General features: G+C 44.5%; 1 protein-coding gene across 1 annotated transcript in view; it reads left to right on the top strand.

Annotated features, from left to right (window-relative positions):
- The window catches only part of MTMR7 (myotubularin related protein 7), a 148,272-nt gene that overhangs the window by 121,396 nt on the left and 10,422 nt on the right, over positions 1–16,454 (top strand). Inside the window, exons 8-11 of the mRNA XM_056114016.1 lie at positions 6,604–6,713; positions 8,772–8,897; positions 13,356–13,405; positions 15,571–15,771. Coding sequence (XP_055969991.1) covers positions 6,604–6,713; positions 8,772–8,897; positions 13,356–13,405; positions 15,571–15,771 — 487 coding nt within the window. The remainder of the gene's footprint in view (positions 1–6,603; positions 6,714–8,771; positions 8,898–13,355; positions 13,406–15,570; positions 15,772–16,454) is intronic.

Consider the following 16,454-nt stretch of genomic DNA (forward strand, 5'->3'; position numbering starts at 1 on the left):
CAAGAATGCTGGGACTCCTCCTTTGACTGCTGGACACTCCTCTGCCTTCCACCAGCAGGACCCAAGCTTGGAGCTTTCATTTCCTTTCCCGAATGCCTACCTTAAAAACTTGGGAAAGAGATGAGCTGAGTCATTTTGAGAATATATTTTATTTAACTCAGTGTAGCCAAATAAGTTTCCCCATGTGGGTTTGATATGTCAAAGAGTACTAATGACTTATTTTACGTTCTTTTTTCCTCCATCCTAAAGTTTCGAAATGTGGGAGCACTATCTGTGGGTGACATATGTCAATTCAGGCGCATGTATTAGGTAGTCCGGTGCCACGTGTCACCAGTGAACTGTGGCCAGTGAACTATGCTCTCTGGCATAGCTCTAAGTGGTCAAAATGGATAGGCTCTAAGCTGAGAGTAGATAGAACCGAGAAGCACTTAGATGGGTTCCCGTTTGAATTCTGAAACTAACAAGCTGAGCTGGAGAGGCATTTGCTTAAGAGGCGAACTCTGGAACCAGGCAGAATCCCCACCTTGTCAACGGGATGACCTAGGACACCTTATTTAACCTCACTTTTATTGATTTTGACTTTGTTTTCGGGCCACACCCAGCTCAGCTCAGAGGTTACTCTTGGCTCTGCACCCAGGGATCACTACTTGCAGACTCAGGATTCTGTTTTGTGCGGTGAATCCAACGCAGTTTCAGCTGTTTGCAAGGCGCAGTCCCTACTCGCCCTATTTGCTGTTCTACTGTTTGTTCTCCACTCTCATAAGATGAGGTCAATAATCGTACTTACCTCTCGGTATTGGTATGAGGATAAAAAAAGATATTATATAGAAGGCACTTAAAAGAGTACCTGGCTTCTGGTAGGCGCTATGTACATTTACTGCTTTTCTTAGTATACTTTCTAGTAAAGCCCATGAGGTAGGCATGGTATAAGGCAAGTGCTCTAGACTTGTTTGTTACAAGACTTTGTTCTCTGAACACTGATTACTTCTGAATCTCAGCTTCCACAGGTTTTAATGAATCAGATGCCTCCCGCATCTCCAAACACCATGTTGGATGAACAGACGATAAAATGCATGCCATAGCTATTATTTTTGAATCTCCTGTATGCCGGCACAATATATGTGATGTATCTCATTTTATTTTTACAGTGACCACCTGAAGCAGGTATCTTCAGCCCCACATAATTAAAAAAAAATATATATATATATATTACTTTATTTAAACATTGTGATTTGCAAAGTTGTTCATAACACAGTTGTAGGCATTCAGTGTTCCAACACCAATCCCACCACCAGAGTTACCATTACCTTCCGTCTATCGTTGTCCCTATTTTCCCAACCACCCCTCAAGCCTGCCCCCCTTAGCAGGCACAAAACTATTTTATATTGCTTATTGCAACTAAATGACTACTGGAATTACCAAAAATATTCAGCAAAAGAAAATTCGTGAAAATTGTTATACTTCACCAGGGGGTCCTTAAGTCCTTGTTCTGAGGATTTACGAGATTGATTCCCTTTTTGTTTTTAAGGAAATAATTTACTTCAGTTGAACTTGTAAGAAGGGGCATCAGCCTTATGAAAATCACAGTGAAATACTGCTGGTGGGGGCCCGAGAGATAGGGGTCAGGGGTAAGGGCCTTGAACACAGCTGACCCTGGTTCTACCCCCAGCAGTCTGTGGTCCCACAGCACTGCCAGAAGTCTCTCTCTGCACAGGAGGACCATGGGGTGTAGCCTACCCCTATACCCCTCCCATATACTGTTGGCGGGGGGGAGTGGTGGAATATGATATAGCCCAGCTGCTATGGAAAACAAAACAATTACTTCAGCAGCTCCCCAAGTGGTTAAACTTAAGAGTTACCGTCGTCGGGTCAGTTTTTCTACTCCTCAGTGTCTACTTGAGAGACATGAGCTTTCATAAGCAGCATTATTTCTAAGGGCCAAAAAGGAAAAATACAAATGGTCATTAATCAATACATGGACTGGAAAAATTAGGTGTATGTATCTGAATGATGAAATATTGCTTGTCCTTCAAAAGGAGTAAATTCTTGATACAATATGTGTATCAGTGTATTGTCTATTGTGAGCATGCTGTGTGACGCTAACCAGTGACAGAGGATCATGTACTTTATGAAATGTGAAGTTGCAATGAAATGTTCGGAATAAGCAAATCTCTGGAGACTAAGTAGATTAGCAACTGCCGCGGGGTGGAACGAGAAGAGAAATGGGGGGATGAGTGATAATAGGTAGGGGGTGTCTTTGGGAGGTAAAGAAAATGTTCTGGAAGTGATTTGAATGACAGATGCACAACTCTGTGAATATTCTAAAAAACATTGTTCTCTTTAAATAAGTGAATAATATTTATTACGAATCATATCAGAGTAAAGCTGAATTTTTTTTAAAAAAAAATGGGAAAAAAGAAAGGAAAGGACATTTCTAGGTGATGGAAGTGAAGGCTGTAGCTTGAGGTTTTTCTGTGGGGAAAGGGAGAAGAGAGGAGAAACGTCACCCCCCTGAAGGCTGATAGCTTAAGGTCTTCAGTTTAGACTTTATTTTTTTCAATCATTAGTGCTCTCTGAGAATGTTTAAAAAAATCAAGTAGTTCCATTAAAATTATTTTCCTTATTGGAACAGGACAGTTTGGGCCATACCTGGCTGTGTTCAGGGTGTGGACCTGGCTCGCAGACCGTGTGTCGTCGAACCAGGCTTAGCATGCAAGACAAGTGCCTTCTCTCCTCATGGATTCAGCCCCAAGAGTTCCATGTGTAAAACAGAAACAATCTGATATTCCTTTTCTGTAACCACCTCTCTGCCCGCCCCTTTGCAGGGGATCTGCTTTCCATTGCCTGGGACCTTGGCCTCCATCTGTCTAACAGGCCTCACATTCCTCCCCCCCGGGGACCCTCTTCACTTATGTGGCTGAAATTTCTGCCTGGTGTCGGGTTCACTGTCAGCACCATACAGGAGAGTGTGATGGCTATGGTCTGCTCTCGCTGATATGGGAAAAGTCAAAATGACAGGTTTTGATCTTCATTTATTTGTTTGTTTGGGGGACACACCTGGCTGTAATCAGGGCTTATTCCTGGCTCTGTGCTCAGGGACCACTCCTGGTAGGCTCAGGGAACTCTATGGGGTGCAGGGATTGAACCTAGGTCAGTCGAGTGCAAGGCACCTACCTACCCTCCCCACTGTACTATGGCTCCCACCCGCCTTCCTGAACTCTTTTATTATTGTAATTTTTTGCCCAGGGAATGTTTTAGCCTGATGTACTGCTGCTCTGAATTAGCACCCAGGGTGAATGCAGTGGAAAAGCTAGGAGCAAAACCAGGTTGTTTATCAGGTAACTAAGAGGAAGACCTCTGAGTAGCTCCTTCTGGGCGCTGGGCAAAGATGAATGGGCCATAAATCCTAAGTTGTGATTTAGAACAGGACAGAAAGACCCAGACATGTTACGGAGGTGGGAAGGTGAATAGAGTCACCAAAACAATCCGTAAATTAGTAAATGTCTCTGTGGGACCTAAAACAGTTGAACTAAACACAGTGATCCCTAGCTATAAGGAATCTGTCTCTTGTGGCCAGATAAAGGTAAAGGCCCTCCCCGTTGTTCATCGATTTGCTCGAGCGGGCCCAGTAACGTCTCCATTGGAGACTTTGTTGTTACTATGTCTGGCATATCGAATACATCACGGGGAGCTTGCCAGGCCCTGCCGTGCGGGCGAGATCCTCTCAGTAGCTTGCCGGGCTCTCCGAGAGGGGCGGAGGAATCGAACTCGGGTCGGCCTTGTTGGCTGCGTGCAAGGCAAACGCCCTACCACTGTGCTATCGCTCCAGCCCGATAATCAATTGAAAAATTCCATTCTTCGGCATTTCTATTCTTTGTCCCACAAGTGGGATATGTTGCCAAAAATCTTCGTCTGTCAGGCCTTCTATACTATGCTCTGGGCCTCGCTGCTGTCTGTCTGGGCATCAGTAACAAGGTGTCCTTGCCTTTTGCCTTGAGATGGTTTCAGTGGAGTTGATGAAACAACTCCATCCCAGTCTCCCCACAGCGGCTCTCCCCGTTCCCCGCCCTCCCAGGTCAGGTCATGCTTGCTCTTAGCTTTGTTGCTGGTGCACCTCATCACCTGGAGTAGGCTACTTTCATTCCCTGCTTCTCTTTCCTTCCTAGAAAATTGGGTTTCCCCTTTAGGCAGCATCGGCTTAGAATTTTGTGCTTCTCGGTCTTCTTTGAGCCACTGTTGGTGTTAGACTAGGGCAGCCGGAAGACTGACAGTGATTTGGAAAAGGGGCGTTGTTGTAGGCGACGCAGAGGGAAAAGGGGTGTAGTGGAGAATGGCTGAGGCTGAGAGGGCCCTGGGGTGCTGGTGGAGAGGTGTGTGAAAGGGTGTTTCTTCTGTAGCCTGGTCTGAATAGCGGGGCTGCCAGTCGGGAAGATAAACTGAGGCAGGTGGGATAGTGAGGGCTGGTGGGTGTGGCAGACAGGCTTCATCCATGCAGGGACAAGACATGGCGTTCTAGCTACACTCTGCTTCCCACGCCCCTCTTCCATGTCCCTTCTGTGGTAGCGCCAAGCGGGGCCCTGGGGAAGCCTGACCTGAGATAGCCTAGATGACAGGACCCAGCTCCGCCGACCCTAAGGCTGATCAGCCCCACGCTGTCAGCTGGGTGGCTCCAAACCCATCGGGAAAGGGGTTCGTTTCAGGTTGTGGTGTTTTTTGTATGGGTTTTGAGTATGTTTCATACTCCCGTGCTGTTTTCCGACAGTTCCAACTTGCCATTCCACGAAGCCATGTTCCTGGCCTGCTCCCCTGTATCTGTATATCTGTCTGCTCATTTTCTTTGCTTTTTGGGGAGAACGGTGTTCCTTGTTGGTTCTGGTTTTACTGTGAAACTGGACTTCTGAGAACTGAACTTAGCACAGCGTTTTTCTGTAGGATTCCATCAAAGCACAGAGGTTGCTCCCACGCCGTTGGACGTTTGCCCCTGCAGGGTTCCACCCAGCCCCAATGGGAGCACGTCACGGCTGAGGTTTCTTGCACGTGAGGAAAGTATGAGTTCGACGGCAACCACGTTTGGGACTAGGCCCAGGGTAGCAGGATCTCCATACAAGTCTGTGTTTCTTCATGTGGGTGCCTGCAGAGACAGGCTTCCTGCATCATCCCAAAGTTCACAAGGGGATTTGTGGGTAACAGCGCACTTTCCTACAGGGAATCACAGTTCTGGCTCCCGCCTTCCTTGCACAGGCACTGAGGCTCGTGTCTTACTTCTTTTCCAGTTAGATGTAAATATGGAGGCATTCGGTAATCTGCTTCCTCCCGACCATCATGCGGGGCCAGGGAGATAGCTCAGAAGGGGGCATGTGTGTCCATTAGGAGTCTAGGTTTGATACCTGCAAGATCCCCTGGCAGAGGCTCGCTCTCCATGCCCGTGTTCTGGGTTTCTGGTCTCCATGTTCCTTTGCCTGTTTATTTCTCTTTATTTTGGGGAACCCCATGTTCTTCCTTGAACATTTTCTCTCTTTGTCTCCTGTCACATCTTCATTCAGTAAAAGTGACCTTGCTTTCCTGAAACAAGCAAACAAACACGAAAGAGAGTTTGGTGAGTTGAAATCTGTGTTTTGCATGTAAAAGACCCAGATTTGGTTTTCAGCAGTGCCTGGTCCCCAAGCAACCTGTGCAGGTAGCTTGAGCACCTCTGGCGTTGCCCTAAAAACCAAAATAAATGAGAATGTAAAGTATTTGAGTACAAATATATAATAGTTGAAGAGATATTACTGCTGATTAAACTGAAGCACAGAGATGTTGCACAACTTGTCCAAGATCACACAGCAAATAAGTATGTAGTAAAGGAACAAAATCCATCTTAGATTGTTAATGGATTTTAGAAGGAAGAAGCAGGATAGCTTGGGCAAATGGGATTATGTGTGATTTTCTCCCCTCTTCCTCCTTCTTTTTTTTTTTAAAAAAAACCTCCCTTTCTTTCTCCCTCTCTCCATCGGTTACCCCCTTTTTGTTAACCTCTTCCCTTCCTTTCCACATAAATTAAGCTTTTTTTGTCTTGTTTTATTTTTCTTTTGGGATCCACACCCAGCGATGCTCAGGAGTCTCTGCTTAATTCTGATTCTGCACTCAAGAATTACTCCTGGTGGTGCTCGGGGACCATATGGGATGCCAGAGGTCAAACCCGGGTCCACCATGTGCAAGGCAAACACCCTGCCTGCTGTACTATTGCCAGGTGTAGCCCCAAAACAAACAAGCAAATTTTTGTTTGTTAATAATACCACAGATTATCGGGGATATTAGATTTATATCTGCATATGTGTGTTATCTGAATAATTATGTGGGAGGAAGAAATAGATCTCTGCTTTATCATGGTGACAGTGAGTTTTTAAAAACTTAATTTTTGGATTTAAACTTGGTAGTCATAATATTTCTAAGTAGACACAGTGGCCTCCAGGAAAAATAATATACAGAAACATTGCTTCACAGGGCCCACTAGAACCCCTTTAGCAAACTGGGATATTGATCTTCAGTCTTCCAGATGTTTCATTGTATAACTTGGAGTAAATGTGTACAATGAGAGGTTGCATTTGTTTGATCTTGCAGTGTGTGAACTTAAATCTCCCTCCATGAGTGATTTTCTGTGGGGTCTGGAGAACTCCGGCTGGCTGAGGCACATTAAGGCCATCATGGACGCTGGAAGCTTCATCGCAAAGGTACGTGATGGAGAGAAGATAAAGGAAGGGGCAGAGCTGTCCCTTGTGCCTTGCCCTCCTCTTTGGCCGCAGGGAGCTCTGCGGCTTTGCACTGCCCTGAGGTTTGCCTTCAGGTGACAGGATTTGCCCTTGAGAAGCCAGTGCTCTGTTAATAGTAGTCAGAGGCACAGTGCTCAAGAGTCACCTATTTTCAGAATATTCTCTCAGTTAGCTTGGTCTTGGGTAAGAAAAGAATTTTCTATAGGAGCCAACACTCAAGTGTGCTGGGTGTTGAGTCACTTTGCCTGAGACGTCTTCCTTTGTAAAACCACATTCCCAGTCAACCAGTCAATCAGTTGGTCAGTCATGGGTGTGGATTCCTGTGGCCACAGCTTGCTACCACCTGCGTGTGGCTGCTTTGGAATGCAGTGTATATTTTGTAGTTCCTTGCTTGGTATTTTTTGTGAACAATCTTTCCGGTTTATAGCTCGAAGACAACTATGCCTTTTTTGATGACTTCTTTATCCCCCGGGTCCCTCGTGTATCCAACAAATATTTCTGTAGTGCTAACGCTCTGCTGGGTGCCACGGAGTCGCAGAGTCAGAGCCACAGAAGTGGGATCAGTCTTTTCCAGCAGCGCTTCCGTGGTGCTGTGAGAGATTAAAGAACAACATAGAATTCAGGTAGTAACACAGACTGCCATAATATCCCTATGTTTTCAGAAGGATATATTGTTTCTCCGTGTGTTTACTATCAGGATACTCAGCTAAACATTGTACATACTTTTTTTCCCCTTTCTTTTTGGGTCACACCCAGTGGTGCTTAGGGGTTACTCCTGGCTCTGTACTCAGGAATTACTCCTGGCGGTGGTTGGGGGACCATATGGGATGCTGGGGATTGAACCCGGGTTGGCCACGTGCAAGGCAAACACCCTACCTGCTGTGCTATTGCCCCAGCCCCTGTACATGCATTTTCAATAGCCAAAAAAAAAAAAAAATTCTTTCCTCAGAGACTCACTGCTATGATTTTTATTTTAAAAACAAAATCATTAATTTAGGTTTTGGGTCCGCACCTCCCAATGCTCAGGGGCAATTCCTGGCTCTGCACTTGGGGTCATGTTGGTGTCACTTAGGGGATTTGTACTGCTGCGCTGTGAAACCCAGGCTTCCTGCGTACAAAACATGCACGCAGCACGTTTAGCTCTCTCTGTGGCCCTCAGCACGTTTAGCTCTCTCTGTGGCCCTGTGTGATTTTTTTTTCTTGGTTTTTGGGCACTCAGGACTCAGTCCTGGCACTGTACTCAGGAATCACTCTGGTGGGGCTCTGGGATCATACGGGGTACCCAGGGTTGAACTTTGGTTAGCTGCATGCAAAGCAAGTGCCTTATCTACTATACTCTTTGGACATACTCACCCCCTCTCCCTCACCCCCCCACCTCCCTTTGGCAATAAATTTTGTCTTTGTTTTTCCTGCTCTCCTCATCCCCCCCAGGTCCATTACTTAGTTGTTACCTTTTTTTCCTAAGTTCATAATTTTATCAGGTTTTGTGTCTTTTACATATTTAGAAATGGTGAGGGCCAGTCGTAGCATCAGAGTTCAATGCCTTAGAGGGCTTCGAGTGGAAACTTAGGAGGGAAGTGAGACAGTTGTAGGTGTAGTGGGAGATGCAGGAAACCCGTTTCGGATTCACCAAAGTGGCCTGGGCATCTGGATAGAGGAAAAGAAAGAAAAAGCTTTTGTTACCAGCACTGCCGTGTCTGTGTGTGAATACTAGGGTAGGTGTGAATACCAAATGCATTAATGGTGTTGGGTATTGGGTTTTGGTCCGTTTCTGTCAAAATAAGTCCAAACCTAGTTCTGTTTTTGTTTATGGTTGTTTTATGGGGGATGGGGGTGTAGTGGTGGGGGCTCTGGGGACCATATGCGGTACTTGGGTTCGAACCTGGGTCAGGCATGTGCAGGACAAATGCCCCACCAGCTGTGCTGTCTCAGTGGCCCAAGCCAAACCTAGATCTTCTAATGAGCGCACTTGCCTTTCGTGGCCCTTCTCGGAGGCCCTGCTGATCTTGTGTATTTTAGGCAATTGCAGATGAAGGCGCGAGTGTGCTTGTTCACTGTTCTGACGGCTGGGACAGGACCGCTCAGGTGTGCTCTGTGGCCAGCCTCCTGCTGGACCCACACTACCGGACTCTGAAGGGCTTCATGGTGAGTAGCCGATGTGGGGATGGAGAGTGAATTGCCCATCGCTCCCCTCCTCGGGCAGTGATGGGCATTCTCCCCCCTCCCCCCCGAGCACACACGCTCCAGCACACACACTCCATCCACTTGACTGTTCTTCATAGATCAGCATGCTTAGTTCGGGCAAAGGAGAAATAGGTGATGAGTGATGAGGTAACTTTCTGAGCTTTTGGAACCAATTCAGCTCAACACTATTTAAATGTGAATTTTGGGGAAAAAACAGAAAATTGATCCGGCAGTTTATGCATTGGGTTTTATTGTCTATTTCTGTGTATTTTCAAGTTTGAGGTAGCATGTGAGTTTGGAACGGAAACACTGTCCTCCTGTTGTTCGTCGATTTGCTCGAGCGGGCCCAGTAATGTCTCCATTTTGAGACTTCTTGTTACTGTGTTTGGCATATCGAATACATCACGGGGAGCTTGCCAGGCTTTGCCATGCGTGCGAGATACTCTTGGTAGCTTGCTGGGCTCTCCGAGAGGGGCGGAGGAATGAACCCGGCTCAGCCAGGCTGGCTGTGTGCAAGGCAAACGCCCTACCGCTGTGCTATTGCTCCAGCCCGGTAACAGAACCAGTGTTCAGAAAAAAGTTTGACTAGAAACTTTTTGCGCACACAAAGAAGAATGTTCTTAAGAGGGAAAAGTGTTTTCACTTAATGCGTAAAACTTATATTCTGTGCTCTTTAAAATTGTGTTTGTTTTCAGCTGTCGCAGGACAAGCACCTAGCCCTCTGGGCCATGTCTCTGTTCCAATGCTTAAAATTTTAAAGCGATTCTTTATAATGGTGTAACAGAACTTTGTTTGTTTCTGGGCCACAGCCTGTGGTGGTGCTTGGGCTGACTCCTGACCCTGTGCCCGGGGATCACTCCTGACAATATATGGGGACCAGATGGGGAGCTAGGGATCGGACCCAGGTTGACCGCATGCAAGGCAAACACCCTACCTTTTGTACTCCCTCTGATCTCTTGGAAGTAAATATTGATTGTTTTTGTGTTTTCTGCTCCCCCCTCCCCCCATAGAAATCATGAATACCTTCTCTTCTGGAGTTTGCATCTGTTTAAGAACATGACAACCTGGGAAATACTTCTTTCAATTGCACTGTATTTATGTTGTTACCTGGGAAGGCAAACCTTTGGTTAAGCTGGTACCATTTTCTTTCTTTCTTTCTTTCTTTCTTTCTTTCTTTCTTTCTTTCTTTCTTTCTTTCTTCCTTCCTTCCTTCCTTCCTTCTTTTAAACCTTTGGTTAAGCTGGTACCATTTTCTTTCTTCCTTCCTTCTTTCTTTCTTTCTTTCTTTCTTTCTTTCTTTCTTCCCTCCCTTCCTCCCTCCCTCCCTCCCTCCCTCCCTTCCTTCCTTCTTTCTTTCTTTCCTTCCTTTCCTTTTTTAAATTTTAATACTTTAGGGGTACTGCTATTTGTTGAACCATTGATTAAGATGATTGAATTGGGCATGAACTCCACATTACTTTTTTTTTTTTTTAAATGGTATCACCAATGATTTTGGGCTGGAGCTATCACACAGTGGGTAGGGCGTTTGCCTTGCACATGGCCGACCTGGGTTCAGTTCCTCCGCCCCTCTCTGAGAGCCTGGCAAGCTACTGAGAGTATCTTGTCCGCACAGCAGAGCCTGGCAAGCTCCCTGTGGCATATTTGATATGCCAAAAACAGTAACAACAAGTCTCACAATGGAGACATTACTGGTGCCCACTCAAGCAAATCGATGAACAATGGGAGGAGGTCAGTGAATAGTGCATCACCAATGAGATAGAGTTACAGGGCTTTCATGTTTAAGATTCAGGCATACAATGTTGGAACACCCATCCCTCCACCAGTGCACATTTTTCCACCACCCACATCTCAGTCCTCACCCTGCCTCTACGGCAGACAATTTCCCCAATACTCTAATTTTGGGCATATGTCTTGCTTGAAATTTCCCACTACCATTCAAGCCTACTTATCATGGGCAGATGTTAGGTATTTTCCTTTGCTCATTTTGAGTATCAAGAGAGCTCACACGGCCGCAATTGTAAATGTAAATTTCTTGTAAATGACTGGGTTCCAGACACATCTCTGTATGGCACCAATCCATTTTGGGATTCAATTGGGAATCTCTGGGCCAGGGCTATTGGTGTGCTAAGATGGTGCCCAGAGGCAAATTGTGGGTGTTTACAGCCTGCCGGGTAGGCAGGGACCTGGGGAGGAACAGCCCAGGTCCTCTGCCACCATGCAGCCCGCATGGAACCCGCATAACTGGGCCTTGCTTGTGGAAGCTCTTGGTCACCGGGATTCCATCTGGAGTAAGCATTTTTCCTTCTCTTTCTTTCTTTCTTTCTTTCTTTCTTTCTCTTCTTTCTTTCTCTTCTTTCTTTTTTCCTTCCTTCTTTCTTTTTCTTCTTCTCCTTCCTTCCTTCCTTCCTTCCTTCCTTCCTTCCTTCCTTCCTCCCTCCCTCCCTCCCTCCCTCCCTCCCCCCGTCCTCCCTCCCTCCCTCCCTCCTTCTCTCTCTCTCTTTCTTTTTCTTTCTTTCTTTCTTTCTCTCTCTTTCTGTTGATGAGTAAAACATTGCTTTTTAATTTTTATTTTTTATTAATTGAGGGTCTCTGATCTAAAATACTTTTCGCGATGGCTTCTCATGCGCATAGTTCTAACACCACACCCATGAAGCTACTACCATTTTCTTAAAGGGACTTCCAAGTGACCAGGAACATGATTAGGCATCTGCCCCTTGAACCACGATTTGGTAAAAATGCTTTAGTGGATCCTGAGCTCATGCTGCTCCCTTGTTACCACTAGCGACACAGGAGCCCAAATAAACTCTCGCTCTGGCCAGATCTCCTCGATCAGGTAACGCCAGCTTCTGGGATGAGAGAGAAGATGCAGCTGTTTTCCCTGGGCCTTTTTCTGAAAGTGCAAGAAAATTCGTCGTTACTGTGATATTTTTGCCACTTCCTTGGGCCTCTGTATTTCCACCATCCTTTTCCACCTTTGGCTCTATGATTCAGCCCCCTGAGACGTCAGAGTAGTAAAGGGCAAATGTTACCATGCCATATTGATATTTTTAGGAGAAAATTCTGGAAATTTTAATGTGCTGGTAATGCTGATGACTTTATTCCTCGTTATTTTATTTATTTGGAATGGATGGCACCCCGGTTAGTTCTCAGGAGACCCAGGGGCCTCTTACAGCAAATCTTGGCCAGCTGGGTCAATGGTTCAATGTGAGGGTCTAAGGATGGGCTGCTTCACAGGTCCTGTGATGCTGGGGATTATTCGGTCACTTCTGTAGGTTTGGGGGGCCTTCACGGCTAATCCAGATGTGCTTGAGGGATTCCAGGGCTGTACCCTACAATGCTCAGGGAACCATGTCATGCCAGTTATTGAACTGGGATTGGTGACAGGCAAAGCATGTGCCTTAACCCTGTCACTTCCATCCTATTATTTTAACTAAAAACTTTCAAACTTCAGAGAATTTGAAATCATAAGCCAAGTTTAGCTCAAATTCTAAGGCAGGGTAGATACTTCAGGTCCCAAACATCCATTATTCTTACAATTCTTTCAGTGTGTAATAAAGATCACAGGGAAAAATTCCTAGCCTGGCAAGCTCCCCGTGATGTATTCGATATGCCAAACACAGTAACAACAAGTCTCATGATGGAGACGTTACTGGGCCCGCTCGAGCAAATCGATGAACAACGGGAGCAAATCGATGAACAACGGGAGGACCGTGACCGTTTCTTATAAAAAGATTAGTCTTAATTGTTCTAGTGAAAGGCAACAATGAACATATTATTTAAGAAGTGGACTCTGTGACTGCGAGAGAGCTCAGTGAGCTGAAAGCATGCTCTGCATGTGGGGGGCCTGGGGTTGATCCCTAACACCACAGAGACCCCCTTAAGTACTTACAGGGAGCAGTTCCTGAATACAGTGTCAGGAGTAGGCCCCGAGCACCACTGGGTGTGACCTCTCACCCCAAACGAACACAAACAGAAATTATGAAAAAAAAAAAAAAAGGGAGGGGAGACATGAGCTTTGGAGCAGTAGGAACTAAGAGGTAATTTCCACCACTACCGAGTTGCAAGATTTTAGGTATTTAATCTGCTGTAAGACGAGAATGAAGGAGATACCTATCCCATAATGAAATGAGACTGTGCATAAAAAAATGTAAGAAATGTATGTGATCATGTATGAAGAAAAATGAGCAGCTCGTAGAAAGCTCTGTGGGAGTGCTTACATTTTCATCTATCATCTCCTTTATTCCTATGAATGACCTCCAACCCTTGAGGTGTGCTGCACTGGATGAGTGCGCGATGTGGGCAGGCAGTCTGAGGAGAGAGTGCTCCTGTGCCAAGAATTTGAAATCCTACATTTTATTGATCATGGTCTCTATGTTTTCTTCATTTGCTTCTATGATACTTATATTCTTTCTTCTGCAGGTACTTATTGAAAAGGACTGGATTTCCTTTGGTCATAAATTTAATCATAGGTAAGAAAGAATTAAAAACCTATTGTGTTGAATGTTTAAGATTTAAAACACTTTTCCCCACTTGAAGGAATGGAGAGAAAATAACTTTGTTTTTAAAAAAGTGTGTGTGGGGGCTGGAGCGATAGCACAGCAGTAGGGCGTCTGCCTTGCAAGCGGCCAACACGGGTTCTATTCCCAGCATCCCATATGGTCCCCCGAGCACTGCCAGGAGTAATTCCTGAATGCAGAGCCAGGAGTAACCCCTGTGCATTGCCAGGTGTGACCCAAAAAGAAAAAAAAAGAGTGTGTGAATGTGTGTGTGTGTGTGTGTGTGTTGTGTGTGATTTCAAAAATATTCAAATTTCAGAAACGTTGCTGTATACATTATATTCCAGAATTTCCAATCTGATTATTCTTGGTATTTTGGGAACAGAATGAATTGGTCAATTTTCCAGAAGAGAGAGAGAATGCTTTTTCTTAATTAACCTAGAGAATATCAGCTTTCTCTTCCTCCTGCTATACATTTTTGATTTACAAAACTGTACTCTTGTAGTTTATATAATGCGCTTACAATGGTTTTTGAATGTGTAGTATTGATGTTCAAAGTGGTTGCACACCACCACTGAAATGGCCACGATCTACTCCTTTCCCTCTGCCACTTCTGGTCTGACCTTCATCCTCATGTATCCCCCACACCTCCTTCTCCCGTTGATTTATTAATTTTGGTTTGGGAGCTACACCCAGTGGTGCTCAGGGTCCACTCCTAGCTCTGCACTCAGGGATCACTCCCGGTGGGGCTAGAAGGACCATATGGAATACCCAGGATTGAACCCAGGTCAGCTTTCTGCAAGGCAGACGCCCTCCCTACTGTACTATTGCTCTGGCCCCTCCCTACTACATCCTGATGACAGTTTGGGTTTGGTGTCACTACCCATGTGCTCCAGAATCTTCACCGATATTCCCATGTTACTTCCCATCTTAAAGCTAAAGCATGACTTTAAGCTGTCAATGTTGAATGTCTAAGGAAATTTCTTGTAAATTTCTTGAAGGAATTTGGATATAATGACTTAGCTGGATAATTGTAATCGTACAGACTTTTTTTTTTTTTGCTTTTTGGGTCACACACGGCAATGCACAGGGGTTACTCCTTGCTCTATACTCAGGAATTACCCCTGGCGGTGCTCAGGGGACCATATGGGATGCTGGAAACCGAACCTGGGTCGGCCGCGTGCAAGCAAAAGCCCTACCCGCTGTGCTATTGCTCCAGCCCCTAATTAAGATACATTGACTTACTACTTTCTTTTTTTTTTTCTTTTTGGGTCACACCCGGCGATGCTCAGGGGTTACTCCTGGCTCATGCACTCAGGAATTGCTCCTGGCAGTGCTCAGGGGACCATATGGGATGCTGGAAATCGAACCTGTGTCGGCCATGTTGGCTGCGTGCAAGGCAAACGCCCTACCCGCTGTGCTATCACTCCAGCCCCTGACATACTAGTTTCTTACACAATATAATTTTATTAACCTAAGTTGCAGGATGAATAAATCTGTTTAACATCTAGAACCAGCCAGTTTTTATTTAAAAATAAATATAAATATGAGGAAAAACTTTCTGATACAGTCATGGAAAAAAAACAAATAAGGGAGATACCATATGGAAATATGTGGTTATGTGGATCTAAACATTAAGACAAGTATTAATTTTGCTCTAGAAATAAACATCCCTAGAAACTTGGGATAAATAAAACCATTATTTTTTCAGGTTTTATTCTTCTTCCCTTCTCGAGTAAAACATAGGAAAAGAGAAACTATAATAGTTTTCAAATGAAACTAGTTTCTTAAACATAATTTCCTGCTTTCCCACTAACTAGCCACTGATTAAAACAATGGTAATATTTCAGAAATTTTGCTATATTTTAGAATCTGAAATAATGCTCTTTGCCCATGGAGTATTTTGGATTTTATTTGTAGCCACTAATATGTTCTTGTGTAACTATGTCAACAGGTCCTTTCTCTTCTAACCCTCCTCTATTTTTTCTTGAAATTAGAATTTAAGAAGTTATTTTTCCACTGTGCATTCTGAGTTCATAAGACAAGATTTATTGATGAATTAGGTTGCTTTTATGATGGCTTTTGCATTGATGCATTTCTAACTTAAAATTCAAAGTCTCAAATACTTCATTTTATAGATATGGAAATCTAGACGGTGATCCAAAGGAGATCTCTCCAGTTATCGACCAGTTCATTGAGTGTGTGTGGCAGCTAATGGAACAGTTTCCCTGTGCCTTTGAATTCAACGAGAGATTTCTAATTCACATTCAGCATCACATTTATTCCTGCCAGTTTGGAAATTTCCTGTGTAACAGCCAAAAGGAGAGACAAGAACTCAAGTAAGTTTTCTATTTCATTTTCTCAAATGATTTTGGCGACTGAGAATTTCAGATGCCTTTCATAATTTGCAAGAATGTTTCAGCCCCAAATCTATACAGATAAATCAAAGTTCTTTTCTTTTTCCTGGCATCATTTCAAAATGATTTAATATTGTCAACTGACTGAAGAAATAAGCTCATTTGCCCCAGTTTCTGCCTAATATCCAGAGATAGGTTGGTAGATATGACACTAATATTGAAAGGAAATTTTCTTGAGTTAGATAAAGTGAGTTTTTACATTTAAAAGAAATATATACTTTTGGTATCTATCCTAAGATTTACAGATGTAACTGGGAAATCGAGTTTGAAAACCAAAGCACTCTTAATAGATCTAAACTCTACTCTTTTTTTTTTTTCGCTTTTGCTTTTTGGGTCATACCTGGCAATGCACAGGGGTTACTTCTGGCTCATGCACTCAGGAATTACTCCTGGCGGTGCTTGGGGGACCATATGGGATGGCTGGGAATCAAACCCGGGTCGACCTCATGCAAGGCAAACACCCTACCCACTGTGCTATTGCTCCATCCCCAAACTCTGTTTTTATCCAGAAGGAAAAAGTACATGAAATGTGGATTTTAAAATAAAGCACTTAAGAGCCCAGAGTGGTATTACAGTGGTTAGGGCCTTTGGCACATGGCTGACCT

Source organism: Sorex fumeus, unplaced genomic scaffold (assembly GCF_029834395.1).
Source record: "Sorex fumeus unplaced genomic scaffold, SorFum_2.1 ptg000024l, whole genome shotgun sequence".
Lineage (NCBI taxonomy): Eukaryota > Metazoa > Chordata > Mammalia > Eulipotyphla > Soricidae > Sorex > Sorex fumeus.